At 43.2% G+C, this 20,210-nt stretch overlaps 1 protein-coding gene across 2 annotated transcripts in view; it reads right to left on the bottom strand.

Annotated features, from left to right (window-relative positions):
- The window catches only part of PYGL (glycogen phosphorylase L), a 50,932-nt gene that overhangs the window by 10,939 nt on the left and 19,783 nt on the right, over positions 1 to 20,210 (bottom strand). For both annotated transcript variants that reach the window (XM_081229067.1, XM_081229068.1), the window contains exons 5-20: positions 19,718 to 19,849; positions 16,453 to 16,564; positions 16,045 to 16,127; positions 11,498 to 11,641; positions 10,903 to 10,995; positions 10,069 to 10,215; positions 9,568 to 9,731; positions 8,970 to 9,084; positions 7,980 to 8,081; positions 7,708 to 7,855; positions 7,547 to 7,605; positions 7,302 to 7,443; positions 5,008 to 5,215; positions 3,565 to 3,699; positions 3,077 to 3,143; positions 2 to 174 (exon numbers count right to left, since the gene is read on the bottom strand). In XM_081229067.1, coding sequence (XP_081085193.1) covers positions 2 to 174; positions 3,077 to 3,143; positions 3,565 to 3,699; positions 5,008 to 5,215; positions 7,302 to 7,443; positions 7,547 to 7,605; positions 7,708 to 7,855; positions 7,980 to 8,081; positions 8,970 to 9,084; positions 9,568 to 9,731; positions 10,069 to 10,215; positions 10,903 to 10,995; positions 11,498 to 11,641; positions 16,045 to 16,127; positions 16,453 to 16,564; positions 19,718 to 19,849 — 2,024 coding nt within the window. The remainder of the gene's footprint in view (position 1; positions 175 to 3,076; positions 3,144 to 3,564; positions 3,700 to 5,007; positions 5,216 to 7,301; positions 7,444 to 7,546; positions 7,606 to 7,707; positions 7,856 to 7,979; positions 8,082 to 8,969; positions 9,085 to 9,567; positions 9,732 to 10,068; positions 10,216 to 10,902; positions 10,996 to 11,497; positions 11,642 to 16,044; positions 16,128 to 16,452; positions 16,565 to 19,717; positions 19,850 to 20,210) is intronic.

Raw genomic sequence — 20,210 nt, forward strand, 5'->3', positions numbered from 1 at the left:
CTTTCCATTGGCTTTGTTCACCCCACTGCTGGGTTCACTGGACAGGGAAATCTTTAGGTCAGAAGGCTCCATGTTCCAGATGTCCCGGGCATACTCCTTAATTGTTCGGTCACTGGAGAATTTCCCTGAGGCGGCTATGTTTCTGAGTACCGTGATGTTCCAGGCCTTTGGATTCTGTAAACAAGAATTATACTTGTTTAACTGAGTTAAATTAAATTAACGTGCATCTAAGGCTCAGGGCCTGAGTGCCCATCAAGCTGTATGACAAACATCAGGCCAAGCACATCCAAGTACAATTTATGGGGAAAGTGACAGGAGTAAATTGTAGTGAATCATAAATACATTTGTTTCACAGTTGGGAGCTGGACAGGGCAGACTGTGCTCTTCTGCTATTTTAGATTATATTTCTCTAAAATGAAAAAGAAAGTATTTTTCACTCTTACAGAAACCCTAATTGGTAATTTCTGCCATAGTTACAATGTTTTGGCATGTAAGCCTTATTTCCCATGCTTCATTTTGAATGAAGATACCTCATCTCCCTTTAAACTACAGGGGAAAGGAAGAGACTAACATTCATTGTCTGCTAGATGCCACGTAAGAAATTTATCCCGTGGCTCACAGCCAAAGCTCGAAAAACACTACTCTAGAACATTAGCTACCATGCAGGCAAAGAATCCCATGGGAGACTTTATTCACCAACTTCTCTTTTCCTGTTTTTTTCAGAATGTAGATACTCCAATAGGTTTACACTGAATCACAAATACTCCACTGGGGTTTGAAAACAGGACCAATTAAGGTTTTATCCTAAATAAAAATATACATCTATATATCTAAATAAAATATATATCTCATAATTTTATGTAAAAAGTATAAGAAGCTATTTATTTATTTTTATTAACATCTTTATTGGAGTATAATTGCTTTACAGTGTTGTGTTAGTTTCTGCTGTATAACAAAGTGAATCAGCTATATGTATATGTATATCCCCATATCCCCTCCCTTTTGGTGGGTCACCCTCCCACCCTCCTTATCCCACCCCTCTAGGTGGGTCGCAAAGCACTGAGCTGATCTCCCTGTGCTATGTAGCTGAGAAGCTACTTTTTATAGCCTCGTGATTTTGTAAAGAACTCTAAGAAGGAGTTCTATGGAAATGACCAGAATATTACTTGAAAACAACAGCAATGAATTATAAACATTTAACAGAAAAACTAAAACACAGTCTGAAATTAGTTTATTCAGACTTTGGAAACTTACTAAAATAAGAAGAGAATAAAAGCTTCCTCTCTTCACATTTTTTAGTTAAAGGGATTATGACTAGACTTTCCAACCATGTGGGCCATGTTTTCTATGCTTCAACAATACAATTATTGTTAAGAGTAAAAGCTGCAGTTTGCATTAATGAACAAGGAAGATGGAATAGAATGCTGGCCTTCTAGGTGGGCATCCTTTGGATCAGGGCCATCATTTTAACAGAAGGGACCATTGTGCAAAACCAACATTCACATTTGTGCATGCCCTCACTCATATTTTCCTTTCCTGCTCTGTTTCACTTGTTTCTTTTCCTATACAGCTTTTCTACATAACAAGCATGGGTTGAGATCAAGGGGAAGGAGCTAGAGGGGGCCATTTTCTTTCCTCTGTCTTTGAGTTCTTGGAGGCTGTATATGGCTGCTCTCTCCAGTGTTCGGGGAGCAGGAAGTGAGCCACTCTACTTAAATCTAGCACTGCCTCTCCTTGGGAAGTATATAAAACTCTGGTTTGTATACACTTTTGGGGGGCTGGATATGCTGTAAAGCAGCACAGGCCTTAAGTGATCCTGTTTTAAAACCCCAATGGGATATCTGGGATGACTATAGGAACCACCTTGTCACCTGGCTTTGGGAAAGGAATAGAAAGAAATGTTAGTGCAGTATGTTTCTGTCGGAAATAGTTGCTGATGTGTCCAGAGGGCAGGAGGTGGAGAGTTTATGCGTTCCCACTGGTCTGCTCTATAATGGCTTTCTAGTTGGAGAGCCAAAAGAGACTGTGTGGGCAAGGACGGCTACCTCAAGAAGCCCAAGCTGGAGTCTTAGCACAGGGCCAGCCTCCTCCTGTATCTGTTCTTCTGTGGTTTCTGCAGTTCCCTAAAAGTCTTTCCTATCAGCGATGATCGCCTTTCCATATATTTACTAAATGTACCTAGAGGGCTGGGCTCTTTGGTAAAGATGTATGACTTTGCACATGAAGGGTTACTCACATGGCTCTAGCCCTTTTCTTTTTTCTCTATCCCTTTCCTTCCTTTTCTTTCTTTCCTTCTTTCCTCCCTCCCTCTCTCTCTCTGTTTCATTCCTTTTTCTTTTTCTTTTTTTAAAATTCAAATGTGAAACCTCCCCTCTTTCTATACATTTATATTCTATTCATATAGCACCACTCCATGGGTAATCCAGGAGAGGAACTTACTTTACAATTTTCAAATACTAGGGGGGGTCAGTCCTTTCCCGATAAACGAAGGTTCAGCCTTAGAATCAATTTAGCAGATTTTTCAAATGCTGATGGTGATCCCACCCACTATTGGGTCAGAATCTCTTAGAGGGTGCTGGGCATCTGTACTTTGAAAAAACTGCTTGGTGATTCTGATGCACTTCTGGTTAAGGGCCCTGGCACTAAACAGGCTCCTCGAGGGGCCTTGGCTTTGTCCATGCTGGGGCCTCAGTGCCCAACATGATGCCTGCCATGGAGGAGGCCCCAATGCCTCTCTGTTGAATAAATGAGTGGGTAAAATGAGTATTTAATTTCACTTTATACTCTTAGTCTCTAGGATATGCCTGCTACATGGTGGGTGCTCAATAAATATTGAATTATTTGTGACTTTTTACTTGGATATTAAAAAACCTACAAATGCAACTGAAATGTCAAATGCCAACCTTTGCCTGAATTCGGGAACAGTCAAGTTTTGATCTGAAAAACCTAAAGAGCTGCCTCACTTCCCATTTTCGATTGGTTGGTGGGGCCCTGTTATTTAGATTTAATAAAAAGAAACCAAAATTTTAATGAACTGTAAACTGGTTTCCTTTATAAGTCTCGGCCATGTACTCACCATGTACAGCTGACTGACTTTTTCTTGACACTTGACATAGGCTTCATAGTCTGCAAAAACTTTAAACCTTTTTTTGTGATTAGAAGGAAAAAACAAAAAGCTTCATTAATAGATGTGTGCTAAGATTCCATTTAAAATTCTCTTTTGCTTAATGTCAGGCATGGCTGGCTTACCAATCTGACACTTCTATTCACAAGGGTTTCAACCAGCCCTCAACCTTTCTTCCCATACGTGAGAATGTTATTACATGGATGCATCTGAAAGTTGGTTACACCCGTGGAAGGAGAAAAAGAATACCAAATTTGTGGGTCTTATTCTTAAGTCTTCTCCTTGCATTGTTAGTGGAGAATATCTAATTTTCCTTTCCAAGTCTAGGTTAGCTTATCAGATCACAGATCTATGCTAATCTACATGTGTTGTAGTTGGTTTAAGATAGTCTCATCCCCTTTCCACGGCCCAAACAGCACCATCTTCTTGTGGGAACTCACCTGTCATGATAAAATAGCATGTTGACTAAGTCTTTGAAGAGGTCAGGCTGCTTGGGAGAAAAGAAGCCCTTGTCAATTTGATCAATGGCCAGCTTTAGCTCTGGAAGTGCCTCGTAATATTCTTTTGCCTTATACCTGTAGGGTCAGGGCGGGGGATAAGAAAAGGTTCTGTTAATGTTTGTTAATGACACACTGGACGCTACATTAGCTGTGAAAAATGCATTCAGAAATATGGCATTTATAAAGTCATTATAGAGTTCGACAGGGTATAAATAATACTTAACTAGATCCTGAAATTTTTTTTCCCAACTAAATTTGATTAGTTCCTTGTAACCAAAGACACTAAGGACAGTAGATAATAAAAATCCTAGTCACAGAGCAATAGTCTAATCCGGTAATATACAGTAGGATTCATTTCAAAGCAGGCTTTGTGGCTCTAAACAAGCGTTGTACTTTTTTAAAAAAAAGATTTATTTATTATTTATTTATTTCTTTAATTTATTTTTGGCTGTGTCGGCTCTTAGTTGCGGCACGCGGGATCTTCACTGAGGCATGCGGGATCTTTCATTGTGGCGCATGGGCTTCTCTCTAGTGTGGTGGCGGGTTTTCTCTTCTCTAGCTGTGGTGTGCAGGCTCCAGGGCATGTGGGCTCTATAGTTGTGGCACACGGGTTCCAGAGCTCGTGGGCTCTGTAGTTTGCAGCACACAGGCTCAGCAGTTGTGGCACACGGGCTTAGTTGCTCCACGGCATGTGGGATCTTAGTCCCCTGACCAGGGATCGAACCCACGTCCCCCGCATTGTAAGGCGGATTCTTTACCACTGGACCACCAGGGAAGTCCCCAACAGTTGCTCTTTGGTCCCACAGATTCCCAAATTTGTTGCTCCTGAACAAAAATTTACTTCCAAGGGTTGGGAAGTATATTTGACACCCTCCAGATTTTGTGATTGCTGTGGTTCCTTTGAGCAGCATCTTTCTTTACTTCTTATTTGAATCCAGGTTAATAAACCTATCCAGATATTAAGTGGAACAAGTATTCTGGGTGCTTCTATACAACCAGGCCTATCATCTACCACATTTTAGTCCATCTCTTTGAGGTCTTAAAGGAACACTAGATGGTTTAAATAATAGGCAAAAACTTCAACTACACACTGGTTCAGTTTTTTGATCACAGTAAAAATCACAGATGTGGAGAAGTGAATAGCTCATGAGGCCAGCTCTCCATGGCTGATCACAAATAGCCACGAGCCCACGTACCTGTGCCCAAGCTCCTTTCACTTTCACTTGCTGCGTGTAACAAGACTAATCTGTGGTCAAGAGGGTCCCCTGACTCATGGGAGATGTTCTGCTATCACTCTCATGTGACCTGCCTCAATGGGACACCGGGGTGGGCAGGTACCCTCCTGGGGGGATACCTGCTCAACAAGCAGGAGTACTCTCTCACCCTTTCTTGTCCAAAGCAGCCACGTCCTCTACTCTCATGCCAAAGATGAACAGGTTCTCCTCCCCGGCTTCCTCGGCCATTTCCACGTTGGCCCCATCCATGGTCCCGATAGTCAGGGCCCCATTCAGCATGAACTTCATGTTGCCTGTCCCCGAGGCTTCGGTGCCTGCGGTAGAAATCTGCTCCGACAGATCTGTGGCTGGAATGACTGCAAGCAAGGCATTAGTGATAGGATTAGTGATTCTGTCTCTCTGGATCTGCCTGTATGGTATCCAAGCATTCACCTAGCTGGCCTGTTTTAATCATTAAAGTAGTACACGTACATCAAGATAAACATTCAAATGGTGTAGGATGGATCTCACTCTTCCCCTTGACTCTGGCAACCACTTTTGCCCATGTCTGATGTGCTTCTTGGTGGTTATGGCCACAATGCTAAGTAACTATGCTTACACTACTCTTCCTTGGTCTATAAACTTTAAAGAGCATCTATTGACTCTGCTATAAAATCGACACTACTGTGAAATAAAATTCATATTTTATGGCAAGACAAGAAAAATTTAAACATGAAAATTTTTCTCTGCCCTTTGGCCTCCTCTCTCCTTTCTCTGTGCATTGTGTATCTGCATTATGCATGGACCAAACCTCCCCATCGGCAGAAATATCTACTCAGCCATAAGGAGCAACATTCTCCTAGCACCAACAAGACAACTCCTTAAAAGATAACATTCCTTCTTGATCTTGTAAGGGGTCACAATGACCCACCACTTTGTCCTTGAAGATCTGGATTGTGTAAACTGTCAATAATACAGCATTTAACATAGAGCCCTCTGTCTCGAAAAACTTCTATAACTGCTTTGACTTCTAATGGGTGGAACAGTTCTTGGAACTTTCTGATCTGCTGTTCCTGGATTATAATCCTCAATTTGGCTCAAATAAAATTTTCCATTTCTTTCTTGGATGGGCTGATTAATTTTTTTTTTGCGGTACGCGGGCCTCCCACTGTTGTGGCCTCTCCCGTTGCGGAGCACAGGCTCCGGATGCGCAAGCTCAGTGGCCATGGCTCACGGGCCCAGCCACTCTGCGGCACGTGGGATCTTCCCGGACCGGAGCACGAACCCGTGTCCCCTGCATCGGCAGGCGGACTCTCAACCACTGCGCCACCAGGGAAGCCCTGATTAATTTTTTATCAACCTTACATTTCTCTTCTCCCCTTCTTCCTTTCAGTTTTTGTTATGGTCTTATTTTTATTTCTTCTATTTTATAACTTTATAAAAATATATCTAAACTTCTCTTTCTTGATCCTTAAAATTCAGAATCTTCCCTGACCCCTCTTTTGCAATCTGAGGAAACCGGATTGTGCCATTCCTTCCACTCCTTACCACCTTCCTTCCACTTTCACTGCAGGGAAGTAAGCCACAGGCAACTGAGGTGTGCCCAGGGCAGACCTTTCAGTCTGATTCAAACAGAAGTTCCTGCTGCCTGCAGCATCCCTCCCGTGCCTCCACTACAAAGCACAGGACCAATTCTCTGCTTTACTTTGAGAGCTTATTTGTGGATTAGACATATCTTCATTTGCACCCATAAAAATCTGGCTCTTTTTTCTTTATGCAGACAGTTCTTAAATTGTAACATCAGAGGACCCAAAAACACCTCAAAAAGAGAAAGGTCCCTTTTCAATTTGGGAAAAGGGCGAACACACAGTTGGCATTTGCATGTGGGTGGTGCTTTGTGATGCAAATAAGAAAAGAAAGGGATGTCGGCTTCTTGCCAGCCTGGCTGTCCCCACATGGGAACTCCGCACCTGCTCTGAGTGCCTGCCTGAGGCACATCTAAGCCTAGGGCTTTGGCAGCCTGACATCTGCCCTCATTCCCTCCTGCCACATGAACAAAGGACAGTCCTTTCCATGGAGTGACCAGAGGAATATCCGGGGATTGGGGCACTGGTGTTCTATTGCAAAACTGGGGCTGGGAACTGAAGATCTTTTTTTCTTTTGTAGAGCACGGTCTGTACTTTACCAAAACCTCAGGGCCACCTCCTCCAACACCCAGCCCTGAGCAGCTGAGAGGAACATGTGCTTGCAGATGTAACCTCTGATGTGGAGTCTGGGGACAGTCATCTCAGTGTCAGTTGGGTCACCTTAAACATTCTTAGCTTAGGGTCGTATTCTGCCTAAGAGTGACACCTTCTATCCTAAGCCACTGGCTCCCGAGGTCAGCTGCCCCATTTTTCTATAACGTGTAATCCATCCCTAGCGTGTGCCCTGGCCCCGCATGGTTTGTGAGGACAGCACTACCTTTTTCGGCAAGAGACACTCTGTAGTTCTCCAGGAAGATGAGTTTCAACTTGCTTCCAACCATGGGGTCATTGTTCACCACCTCTGCCACTGAAGTGATCAGCTTTATGATCAGTTTGGCCGTGTGATATCCTGGGGCAGCCTTGGGGAAGGGTGTGGACACATGACACAATGCAGGCATGATGAAGTGGGGAAACGGCAAGAGACAAGAGCCCCCAAGTACCCAGGGAAGAGAAGCAACTTACTTTGCCACCGATTATAACTGTTCTGGGTACGAATAGCTTCTTTGGGTCTTTCTTAATGCCTGCAAAAGATGGAGAAGGGGATGGAATGGAGAACGGTGAATGGCCAGGGTGGTGAGAGCTCCACCTCTGCGGGCTGGTCGGGGGCTGCAGGGCTGACTCACGGTTGTACATGGTGACCACATGCAGGCAGTTCAGGAGCTGCCGCTTGTACTCATGGATCCTCTTCACCTGCACGTCAAACATGGAGGATGTGTTGATCTTCACTTTGTACTCCTTCTCCAGGAACTGAGAAAACTTCAGCTTGTTCTCCTGTTGAGACAGTGCATGGGGCCAGAGCCCTTTGGACTCAGAAGCATTGGGTGGGTGGTCTGTTGGGGCATAAACCCTCCAAGCAAGTGCCGCCGGGAAAAGCATCCACACCGGGAAGCCTCACCTGCTTCACGTTGGAAATCTCCCGCAGGAAGACGTCGTCGCCCAGGAAGCTGTTCAGCTTCGTCAGCTGGCTCAAGTCCTTCACATAGTCCTCCCCGATTTTCTTTCCGTTTCAAGGAAAAGGTGACTTTAATCAGGGAAGGCAGTCAAGCCCACATGAGCAGTTTCTGTCAGTCTGTGGCAAGGCCTCACATTCCCCCAACATTCACACCCCACAGCACACAGAATGGCTTCATTCACAGGAGATGCTAAAAATGCCGTGTGGGAAGAACACTTGCTATACCTTCAGTGGTATTAAGTGTTAAAACCAGGAAATCTACCTAAAAAGGGTGACAAATAACCCAGGTTCTACTAGTTACTATTAGAGGACAAACAAAGGTCCTGTTAGAGGACCTTTGTTATCCTCTTATTTTTTTTTTTAATTATTTATTTATTTATTTATTTATGGCTGTATTGGGTCTTTGTTTCTGTGCGAGGGCTTTCTCTAGTTGTGGCAAGCGGGGGCCACTCTTCATCGCGGTGCGCGGGCCTCTCACTATCGCGGCCTCTCTTGCTGCGGAGCACAGGCTCCAGACGCGCAGGCTCAGTAGCTGTGGCTCACGGGCTCAGTTGCTCCGCGGCATGTGGGATCCTCCCAGAGCGGGGCTCGAACCTGCGTCCCCCGCATTAGCAGCCAGACTCTCAACCACTGCGCCACCAGGGAAACCCCATGTTATCCTCTTATTAAACAGGGGTACCATCTGTGTGTCACGTGAGCACCGTTCACCAGGGCCAGCTACATAACGTGTGGTGTCTCTTTTTCTGAAATTAAGAATTTCAAGCTGGCTACAGCGGAGAATGAAAACAATGCGGAGCCCTGTGCGGTTGCACAGGCCACTGGCTTGGGGATGAAGCAGGCCCTGCTGCAGACTGGATTTGCAAGTTATAAGCGCACTCTCTGCCTCTTGAATTCTAGTCAGAAACCCCCTTTCCCTCCGCACTTCCCGGTTACCTCTGCTATTAACTCTGCCAGTCCTGGGTTGCAGAGTAACAGCCAGCGCCTTGGAGTGATCCCATTGGTTTTATTCTGAAACTTGTCTGGTTCTAGCTCACTGAAGTCCTTGAATCTGGAGATGGAAGAGACACATCACTGAACTTGGCTGGAGCGGCAGGTTCCTGCATGCTGGATGAAGTTCAGAGTTAGATCTAAGAAGCAGAGTGTAGGCTTAGAAAGATTAAATAAAAGTGGAGAGAGGGGCTGACAGCAGCTATGGGTGTCATTCTAACTAGAAATCCATTTGCAATTCCAAATAATTGCAAGAAAAAATCCAGTCTAATCACCTTCATATGATTTCCTGGCACTGACATACATATCAGACTTTTGAGCAGAATAGTTTTGTTTTGTTTTGTTTCTTGTAAGTCTAGAATTAGGATGGTTCAGAGAGGAAGGCCTTTCCTTTTCCTTTTAGAGAAGGGTTCTTTGTATAGAAGACATTACTTTTAAATATTTAACGGGGCCTTTCCTCATCTCCAACCGCAACCCTGCGTTCACGAGCACTGTTCTATTCCTGAGCAATGTGAGACCAACTACGACAGGGATGGAGGCTCACACTTGGTTCTTCACGATGTCTGAGTGAATTTTAGCCACGCCGTTCACAGCATGGGAGCCCACAATGCAGAGATGGGCCATGTTGATCCTTTTGCCTCCTTCCTCTTCTATCAGAGACATCCTTCTCAGGCGGTCGACATCTTTAGGAAACAAGGCGGCAATTTTCTAGGCAAAGGAAGAGAAAGGCCTTACTGGTCATTCAGGTTTCCAGCAACCCTGGGATAACGCCATTCACTTCCCAACCAAAACCTTTGATGGAGCAAAGGTAAAACTTCACTCCCACAGAGAGGAGTGAAGGTGCCTAGGGAGATGCCATCCCTCCAGGTTGGTATTTTCAAAAGGATGTCATTAACAGAGCCCCACCCAGACGTGAATGCTTTTGATGTATCAACGACTGAAAGATGTTTGGGCCTCAGGTTTGGTAAGAGGGAAGACTGCAGCCACCCTTAACATCTCTAGATCTCCCTCTCAAAAGGGTTATGAATCGGTCAAAGTGACTTACATCTAAATGCTTTTGATTCATCTCGTAAATGATTTGCAAATGTCGAGGAAGCAGCTTTTCCACCAGCTCTACAGGCCAGCGCTCCAGGGCTTCCGGGAGCACTGTATGGTTGGTGTAGGCAAAGGTCTTCTGGGTGATCTCCCATGCCTGGGGGGAGAGGGGACTCAGTGCTTGCCTCTGCAGGAAAGGCGGCCTGCAGGTGTGCCCCATCCTGCAGGCCAGACACTTCCTCAACTCCTGCCCATCAGCAACAGGACAATTCTATCTGCATGTATACAGTTAGACACAATTCCGCTAGGTTCCTGAATGGTCCAGGTAATGGGAACATGTTTTTTTTTGGGGGGGAGGGGGGAGGAAAAGCAGTAAATAGTCTGATAAAATTTAGGACAGCATGCTGATAAATCTTCTCTAGTATCCTAACTTGTCTTTCATTTATTAAATAAACAAAACTTGAGGAATAAAACTTCAGTAATGTTCTGAGAAAGTACAAAGTGTGTTTAAAATCAGTGGGGACACCTTCAGTTAGCTGTATTCTGAGGCTAGAGAATTTAATTTCGAATCCTTTTAGACACAAAAATGGCAAACACAATATAAGCCTTAATATAGCTACTGAGCTGTGTCCCATTAGTAATGTGTTTATTTATTTCTTAGTCCTACTCCTTGTAAAGCAGTAAGAACTAAGACATGTCAGCACCAGGGCAAAGTTTACCTTTCATTGTTGGAAGTTAGCAACAGTAACTTATTTTGAAAAACTGTAAAAGGCGCATTTGGCAGAATCTCTTAACCATAGATATTCTGGTCAATCAAAGGAAAAAGAAGCCAAACTATCCAGACCTCGGACCAGGGCAATTTTTCAATATCCACAAAAATCCTCATCAGCTCAGGGATGGCGAGTGCAGGGTGAGTGTCATTCAGCTGGATGGCAACCTGCAAGGGGGAAACCGACGTGAAGGTAACCGATGGCCCAGGTCCTTGTCCTCATCCACGCCTCATACGTGCACCAAACAAAACGTCTGCCCTCTATGGAAGGCTTTAAGTATACTGTAGCGACTCAATTTTTTTTTTTAATTGAAGTATAGTTGATTTAAAATATTGTGTTAGTTTCAGGTGTACAGCATAGTGATTCAGTTATATATAAATATTTTCAGATTACGTTCCATTATAGGTAAGTAAATTTCCTGTGCTACACAGTAAATCCTTGTTGCTTATCTATTTCATGTATAGCAGTGTGTATCTGTTAATCCCATACTCCTAGTTTGCCTCCCTCCACCCCCTTTGGTAACCACAAGCTTGTTTTCTATGTCTGTGAGTCTGTTTCTGATTGCTATATAGACACTCAGATTTTTTCGGCACGGAGACAGAGGAGTAAATCTGATGGAAGTCCTGATGCCCTCAGTTGTTCCCGCCTGCGTTCAGGCTGAATACTCGCCTGATCTGGGAAGGCATCGAACGCAGTTCCGGCACTACTGCTGGACCCAAGCTTAGAGGCTTTGAAACGTCGGATGACATCTTGCAAGGTAGCAGCCACCACAAAGTACTCCTGCTTCAGTCTCAGCTCCTTCCCTTCAAAAAACTTCAAGACAGAGAGACTGAGTGAGAGGGTTTACATTGCTAGGAGTGGCCAGAACATGGGTGGCGTCCCCTACCAGGGGACTTGAAGGCTAAAGCCCATGGGATGTCTGGTGGAAGCTGGCAGGTTGAATGCCAAGCATCAGCCTCCTGAAACTCCACTAAAATGACAGTAAAGGGATTGAAAAAAAGGCATACTGATAAAGGATGAAGGGAATGGAGAGAAGACAACAGCAACAACTTTTCAGAAGCTGAAAAACGGATAAAAGGTAAACTGAACCAGAAGACCCAGGAAAGCTGCATCCTGACCTGGTAGTGGAAAAAAGCCAAAGGAAGAACCCAGTGTATACACTGAAGCTCCCAAAAGGCCCAGGAATTGTCAGCATTGGGTGCCTTCAGAAGTAGGGGGTGAAGAGGGGGTAAAAGGTTAATGGAGAGCCTAAGAAGCAGTTGGCCTCAGACCTCCTCTCCAGTTCCCTCAACTGGATAATCTCCTTTGCCAACTCAGGCAGAAGCTGGAGGTCTGTTCTCTGGAGATGGTATAACAGGGGTCTCTGGACTGGAGGGCAGCAAGTAAAGTTGGAGGCAGGGGTACCATCCCATACTAAAAATGGGGGAAGAGGCTCAGTGAAAGTTTACTGAATACTGATGCTTTCAGTCTTCATCTCCCAACTGAATTTGAGAACACAGGCAGCCAGTGTTAATTCCACCAGGAAAGAAGCTGCAAGCATCTTCTCTAGGGAATTCGACCAGCCCAGGAGGGAGGACCTAAAGACATGGACATGAGGAACTCCACCAGGAAGTGGCCCCAGCAGGTCACAGGTGAGGGAAACCAAATAGATAAATCCCAAACTAGTGTACAGAGCTCCCCAAAACTTGTTGGTACCTTTCTCTTAAGTTCCAGTGGGCAGATAAGGACCATTGGACAGCTAAGAAAAACTTCTAAAAGATGTTAAAATAATAAAGGCCAACTTAGAGGTAACAGAGATTAGAGAAAAGAATGATTATAAGAATACTATCAGTATCCTCAGATAGATTAGATATTGTATTCAAGAAATAAGAATAAGATGCTTCAAGAAAATACCTAGAGCAAAAAAAGATTACTTGGAAATTAAAACATGACAGCCAAAGTGAAAAACCCAATAGAAAGATTGGAAGAGAGAGTTGTGATTGCCCAAAACGTGAGCAAGAAGACAAAGAGATGATAAATAAAAGAAAAAAGGTAAGAAGACTAAAGAACCAGTTGAGGATGTTTAACAATTCCAGACCATTTCTCAGAGAGCTGTAGTCCTGTGTCCCCAGACTGAAAGGGTACCCAGGCGTGATAAGTGAAAGCAGACTTACACCAAAGCACACCCCCCAAAACTTTTAGTACACTCGGAGAGAGGGGGTTTGGAGAGGGACAGAGGGAGGGGAAGAGGGAGAGGGAGACTAGAAGCTTTCAAAGGGGGAAAAAAGCAGAATTCAAACAAAAGATCAAGAATCCAATTGCACTGTACTTTTCGGCAACACCAAAAACTAGGAGGTTAAAAAAAAAAAAACTTTGAGTCTTCAGTATCCAGGCAAACTACCAATGAGAGGGCAAAATAAAAGACATTTTCCAACATGCAAGGTCTCAAAAAAATTGACCTCACTTGCACCCTTTCCTAGGAAGCCCCAGGCACATGTACTACCAAAACAAGGGAGCAAACCAAGACGTGGGATCCTGGAAACAAATGACCCCAGAGAGTATATGAGCACAGACGTCCTCAGAACAATGGGAAAAGTAGATCCCAGGATGACAGAGGAGCAGCCAGCCAGAAGAGATCCAGAAGAGACTTCAAAAAGACTGAGTCAACAGAATACCTAAGGTGTTTGAATATATTGAGAGGAAATTTCTACGACTGGGGTAGAGTGTAGGATAAATTAGGGAAAAGTACTCAGAAAACCAAGCAAACAAACAAAACAATGATTAACTCCAGGAAAGGAGAACATTTTAAGGAAAGGAAAAATAATCATGAGATGATAACATGTATGTGCACAGATCAGCTGTCTGTAGCACTGACAGCGTCATAATAATGTAAACACTAGCTGAAGAGCTAGTGCAAATCACCATGTAATTATGTTGAGAGAGTGGGCATAGAAAACGTGTTTTTGTGGTGGGGGTGGAAGTCTATGGGAGGAAGGGAGCTAAATTCTCATCTTCAGTAGCGGGGAGTCAATATTGTAAAAAGAGGAAATCACGAAGCAGCAGTAACAGCATGTTGTTAGAAATATGGACGTAAGTATCCAGAAAAGCAATTCAAAGCAAGGGGATGTAGTTGCTTTGGGAAAGTGGGAAATAGGAGACTGATTTTATAGTAAGTCTCAGAGAGCTGCTTTTCTCTTTAAACTATGTGCAGGTACAACTTTGATAAAAGTTTAAAAACCAAAAGAAAAATTTAAAGTCATTAATAGGAAACTGTCTAGATTGATATTACCAATGGGAATTTATAGGTGGTAGAATTTGGAATTTTTTTTTTACTTGGTAGTTTTTATATTGCTTATATTTATTTTTCTAATAGCATGTTTCATGGTAAAAAAATATGATGAAATCATTATTCTAAAAAAAGCACATAAATCCATCCACAATGAATTTAAATGTTTACTGAGTTAGGGAATTTTTAATGTCCTAGAAATAAAATGATTAATTAAACAATCACTGACCTCAGTTAAGTTCAAACTACTGGGGAGAGACAGATGTGTAATCAAGGCTTGAAATAAAACACGACAGTTTTTAAAAACATTTATGTTGTATTTAAGTGTATACACAGTACTTTGGGAACCTGAATACTCAGGTGATTTCTTTATCTGAGCCCTGAAAGGTAAGTAGGAATTTGAGGTGAGCACAGAGGGCCAGAGTATTCCCTGCAGGCAGAGGAAACCTGGGCAAAGCATGGAGGTGAGAAAGAACAGGGCAAATAACCCTCTACAGCTGGGACCTATTACTAGGGCAAGATCACAGAGGATGTGTCAGAGAACTGATGACCATATAGATGAAGATACACCTAAGATTCTGTACTTCTCTCAGGGGTAAGCAAAAGCCTTAAAGAATTTTAAGCAAGGAAAAAAAATCTCATTAGTTGCAGAGTGAGGACAGGGGGCAAGACTCTTGGAAGACAGACTAATAGGGCGATGGCCAAGTTGGGGAGAGGGAATGAGTCTGTTCTTGTGGTTACAGTACGAAAAAGATTGATCAACTTCTACTTAAAAACAAGCATAACCCTGAGAGCTACCTTTTTTGCCCAATGAATTTAGTCAACTTTGCACCCCATGCTAACCTAGTATGTGTTATCAATTATTGTGGATGATTATTTCCAAGTAAAGTTAGGTTTGGGCCCTACTGAAGATAGGAGGATGAATTTCAAGCCCCTTCTAGTTAAACAATCCTGCCGGCTTGGGTTTGGCTAGGCAGTGTGGCCCCAGTCTTGGAAGGATTCTTATTTTAATTTACCTTGAAACAGAACAGTCTTTTGCTTTTGCGTTACAGATTTCTTTTAAGGTACTGAAGTCACATCGTTTCTCCCAAAGGAAAAATAACATATACCATTAAGTTCCTGAAAATGCTGCAGCAAATCCACTTAATCCTCCTTGGAGATGGGTTTAACACTAAGTGGACATCTGGTCTTAGGATCATTTATGTCTTAGTCCCTAAGATCCTTGTTTTGTGACATCTTTGTAGAGCAGAGTACTAGTTTGGTTGCTTCTGAGATTTTTTTTTTTTTAATCATTATAGCGTCCAGAAAATTATTTTACTCATGGAGAAGTTAGAGCTAAGGATATTTTAACCCACTAAGAATCCATAACAGTCATCTGAGATACAGTTCCAAGTGCTTTTCTTTTTTTTAAACTAAGTTATTTTTCATGTAAACTTTGGAATGATCACCTATAAGAAAAAGTTTAATGAGATAAGTAAGTGGCATAAGAAACAAGTGTCTGCTCCTGTGTCTATTCTGAGGTCCATGACCCCACCTTGCCTTGGGTCAGAGGAGACCCATGAATGAGGGGAAGAGGACAGGCAAGACACCTCCAGGGACTTCTGATGCAGTGGATGAAATTTCTGTTTGGAAAGGAAGGAGTGCTTCACCTGTACTGCACCTCATCTTTTATAGCCAGGTTTTGTTTTGAAATACATGTACAGAGCCTCCCAATTAGTGATGGGGTCACTAACCAAGGGCGAAACACCAATTCTGATTCCATGAATTGTACAAATTCGTTTTCCTTACATGGGTGGGAGGGGAAATCTACACAATCCAGGAAGAGATATGGTGATTATTCCTCACTGAAGGAAAAAACCCAATATTAAGTATGTGCTTTATGGCTACTGAATAGGTGCTTCTGAAATAAGCTGCTTCTGTTTCCACTGAGAAAGCAAGCTTGATCACTCACATTATCATTGGGATAGAGGACCCGGGAGATGTTCTCGGCCAGATTCCGGTCCAGCACAGCCTGAATGTAGTCTCCAACGTTAACTGAGGGAAATATTAGAAAAATGAATAAACAGACGAGCCAGCCACTGTTTTCAGAAGCCCCCTGATCTCACCTGATGCTTGTTGGGTACCATGTGGGATTCCTAAAAATCCAAAAAGATTTCAGCAAACCTTCATGCTGTGATTCACATGACGGTCTAAGGGGGTTAGACTGAAGGACTGCTTTAACCATGTGCTCCATACCTGCTCCATATAATGCTTTAGTCACTAAAGAGTTCGGATCAGAGACTCAGTGCAACTTGGCTCTAATTATTGGACAGAAAGATTAAAGATATACATGAGGAAAGGGAGCCCATGCTGTACTCACAGTCTCTGAGGTTAAAGTCATTGGGTGCGCGAGCGGACCAGAGGCGCATGGTGTTGACCGTGTTGTTCAGATATCCAGGCACCGGGGTGTCATATGGAAGAGCAAGGACCACCTGCGGGGTGAAACCAAAGCAGCTACTCACTGTTTCCCATGTGGATGGAGGAGGTTGAACAGAGCTGGGAGACAGCAGCTGGAATCTGGTTCCTGGCTCCATCACTAACTCAAACTGTATGATCCCTAAACCGAGCTAAGGGTCCCAAGGCTGGAGGTGGTATTAGGGGCCATGTCAGTCCTCCTCCCACTTGGAACAATCTGGATGGCTGGAATGACCCAGACAGATGGTCCCAGATGGTCCTCCACATCATTTCCACGCTGACTTCCCTTTGTGTCCCTTGCCCTGATCTGGACACAGATCTTTCATGTTTCAAGATCAAGCCATTGCGCTAAGAATAGCAAAATATGATGTGCAAAGTGGTAAATGTGGATCTGTACCCATTAAAAAACAGTAATCAAGATAAGTTTCATGTAGGTTATTCAATGATCTGATTTCAAATATGGTGAAAATTAGCAGAATAGGAAATTTATGAAGATAAATATTACATATGATGTTTAAAATGTTGTGCTAGATTTTTCAAAGTTGCATGAAGAAGAGTTATTTTAGTGGTCTAACAAATAAGCTGATAATTAGCTGAGATGTGTCTAAGAGGTGAGCTTTGGAAAATTTAGCTCAATATTTGTGACAGTCATGGAAATAGAGAAGAACAGGAAGATGAACCATGTTTCACATGAATTTAAACTTTATGTGGGAGAAGACAATTTTCTATTTTCTACAGCCTCATCAGAATCAAGCTCTAAGGAAGGGGAATGACGGATTGAATTGGAGGATGCTAGAGATCATCTAGTGCAACTTGAGGTGTTTTGGATGGGAATGAAGCTGAGAGAGAAGTGACTTACCCAAGGTCACAGTCAGTGGTAGTGTTGAAACCTAACCCCAGATCTCTTTAATTTGGTCTGCTGAATGATGAAGGAATGAAACACTCTAGCCTCTATCAATCAGTCATATACATTCAGTCACGCTTTCATGAACATCATAACCACAGAGTAATAAATCACGTTTATTTGAATATCTTTTACTAGGAAATAAAGACCTCTGGAGTTCTAAGAGCAAGTTGTGGTCAATCAGGAGAAGTCATTTACAGAGTTGGGCTCTGAGTCTGGGTTCAAACATGACTCGTCCTTCTGACCCTCGAAGCATAATTGAGGCAGCTGGGGAAGCACGTGGCTTGGAGGTCCTTTTAGAGAACTTCAGGGAGAAGTTGCCACCTCAGAGCTCACATGAGGCTGTGCTTTCTTTGGGATGCTCCCATCGTGGTGGGAGGATGAGAGCCAGCACTCCCCTCATAAGCAATGTCCCATCAGCCTGGGCACTTGTTCAGAGATGCACTGCAGTGTGAGCCTCCTTCCTGAGAATCCTTCTTTCCCTCTCTCTCTTCACAGGTGTCACACCTGCGTCGCAGTCTGAACGACTTCCCCCCTCCTCCTGTCCCCTTTCCCTTTATCTTTCACAGGCATTTCTGCAATAGATCACTTGTACTTCTAATTCTCCCTTCTGTCTGCTTCCCAGAGGACCTGAACTGACACAAGAAATGAAACAAATAACTCAGTTCACTGGAAGTCTTCACAGCAGGCATACATGAGGTCTGACCTCAAGCTCTCTGACCTCACTAGCTACAAATCTGGGGCTGATCAGGCAGTGGCGTCAATCCATAAAATTCTGCACAGGTTGGGTCAGCTCACCCTTTATTACATCTGCCCCATAAACTTGCCTTTGTGGGCACAGAAAAACACACTCTCCCTAATTGAATTTCTGGATATATTATGAAAATGTCTAGAGGCGCTTTGTAAATATATCATCAGGTCATCTTAAGGTCATCAGTGGGACCTATGAAGTAAACAGAATGCTTCCAGGATTGGGAGTATAACCTGCATACGTTTAAACAGATCAGAAGCCACTGGAAGTTTTAGACACCAAATACTTGCTAGATTAATACCCAAAACATGTGAGAATTCTTTAGGCATATTAACAATTGATTTGTTGCAGTTCTTCTGATCATATTTGTAATCAACTGCAACTTAGTTGTGGTCTATTGTTTAACCAAAATAAAAGGGGGGGTGGATAGAGGGAAACATCTTGAAATTACAGTATTAGTTTATTCCTTATTATATAAAATGACCTATTTTAGCTTCTAATCCATTATTTCATACACTGAATAAATCATGTTCAGATAGGAAAAACTTCAGAAGAAGTCTTTCTTTTGTGAACTGTGAATAGCCTTGCATGGATTAGCAGAATAAAGCATCAGCTTAAAAGTCCACTATAACATGGGTCTTGAGTCCACAAACCAACGGAATTTAGCATTACAGTACTGAATTTTGTTCCTGATTTTGCTATATAAGAACAGCATTTCCTTGGTCTTTACCATTTTCTTTAAGCTTTTAAAGTGGCCAGTGAGACATCTTTTCTGGTGTAAGACTATATTTACTAAACAAATATCTCAAGTGGAGCCTCCAGTGATTGGACAATGCAATCCAGTAGTTCTTAGGGGTTATTTATCAGGATGTATGAAGACAGCAAAGCACAAACCACCACTAGAGGAGCTGAAAAGTAAATTGTTCAGTAGCAGGGTAACACTCTAATCTGGTGGCAGGATAAATACATGGCCGTGAATTAAGTACACTTGGATTGACACCAGCATTATTTCTCTAGAAGTGATTTGGCACACAGTAACAGAGTGCATTTTGCAATATTTTGCATTGTTTTTCTTGACTTTATAATGAAGAAGAACTTTGGTAATCTTTTGAATAAATACTTCACTTTAAAAATATTTACCCCTTAGAATTTACAAGTCAATGTACATATGGCAGTGGGGTGAGGAATGACATTTAACTTTATTCAATCTTGGTTTCAACAGCTTTATATAAAACTGGAGAGCTAAGCATGCTGGGATTATAGAATTGATTAATCTCTTATAAACCAGATGACAAAATGACCCTGGTAAGTCACTTGACCTTGGGGAAGCCACTTCTCTCTTGGCCTCAGCTCCCTGGTCTCCAAAATGAGTGGGTTCTACTAAGAGAAGTAACATTTATTTATAAAAATATACTCTATTATTCAATATACAACACACTATACTCAACACCATATACACGTCGTACGCTGTGCCATCCTCTATACAATGCTCAGCGCAAGGACTTCTCAGAATACCTGCGTGTTGATCCACTTGGTTCCGGCCTCTGTGTGCTCTACTTTCCCGTAGAAGTGAACAGGCAGCATGAACTCGGGGCGGGCCTTCTCCCAGGGGTTTCCATGCCTGAGCCAGTCATCTGCCTCTTCTATCTGCAAAAAGGACATGGCTTAGAATTTGTTTTTCAGGAGTGGTGGACCTAGCCCTTCAATTATATCAAATTAAAAATATTTTGGGGGACTTCGCTGGTGGCGCAGTGGTTAAGAATCCGCCTGCCAATTCAGGGGACACAGATTCGGTCCCTGGTCCATGAAGATCCCACATGCCTCGGAGCAACTAAGCCTGTGTGCCACAACTACTGAGCTTGCGCTCTAGAGCCCGCGAGCCACAACTATTTAGCCCACGTGCCACAACTACTGAGCCTGCGCTCTAGAGCCTGTGAGCCACAACCACGGAAGCCCACGCGCCTAGAGCCTGTGCTCGGCAACCAGAGAAGCCACCGCAATAAGAAGC

The sequence above is a fragment of the Mesoplodon bidens genome (genome assembly GCF_964165515.1).
Source record: "Mesoplodon bidens genome assembly, chromosome: 3".
Classification (NCBI taxonomy): domain Eukaryota; kingdom Metazoa; phylum Chordata; class Mammalia; order Artiodactyla; family Ziphiidae; genus Mesoplodon; species Mesoplodon bidens.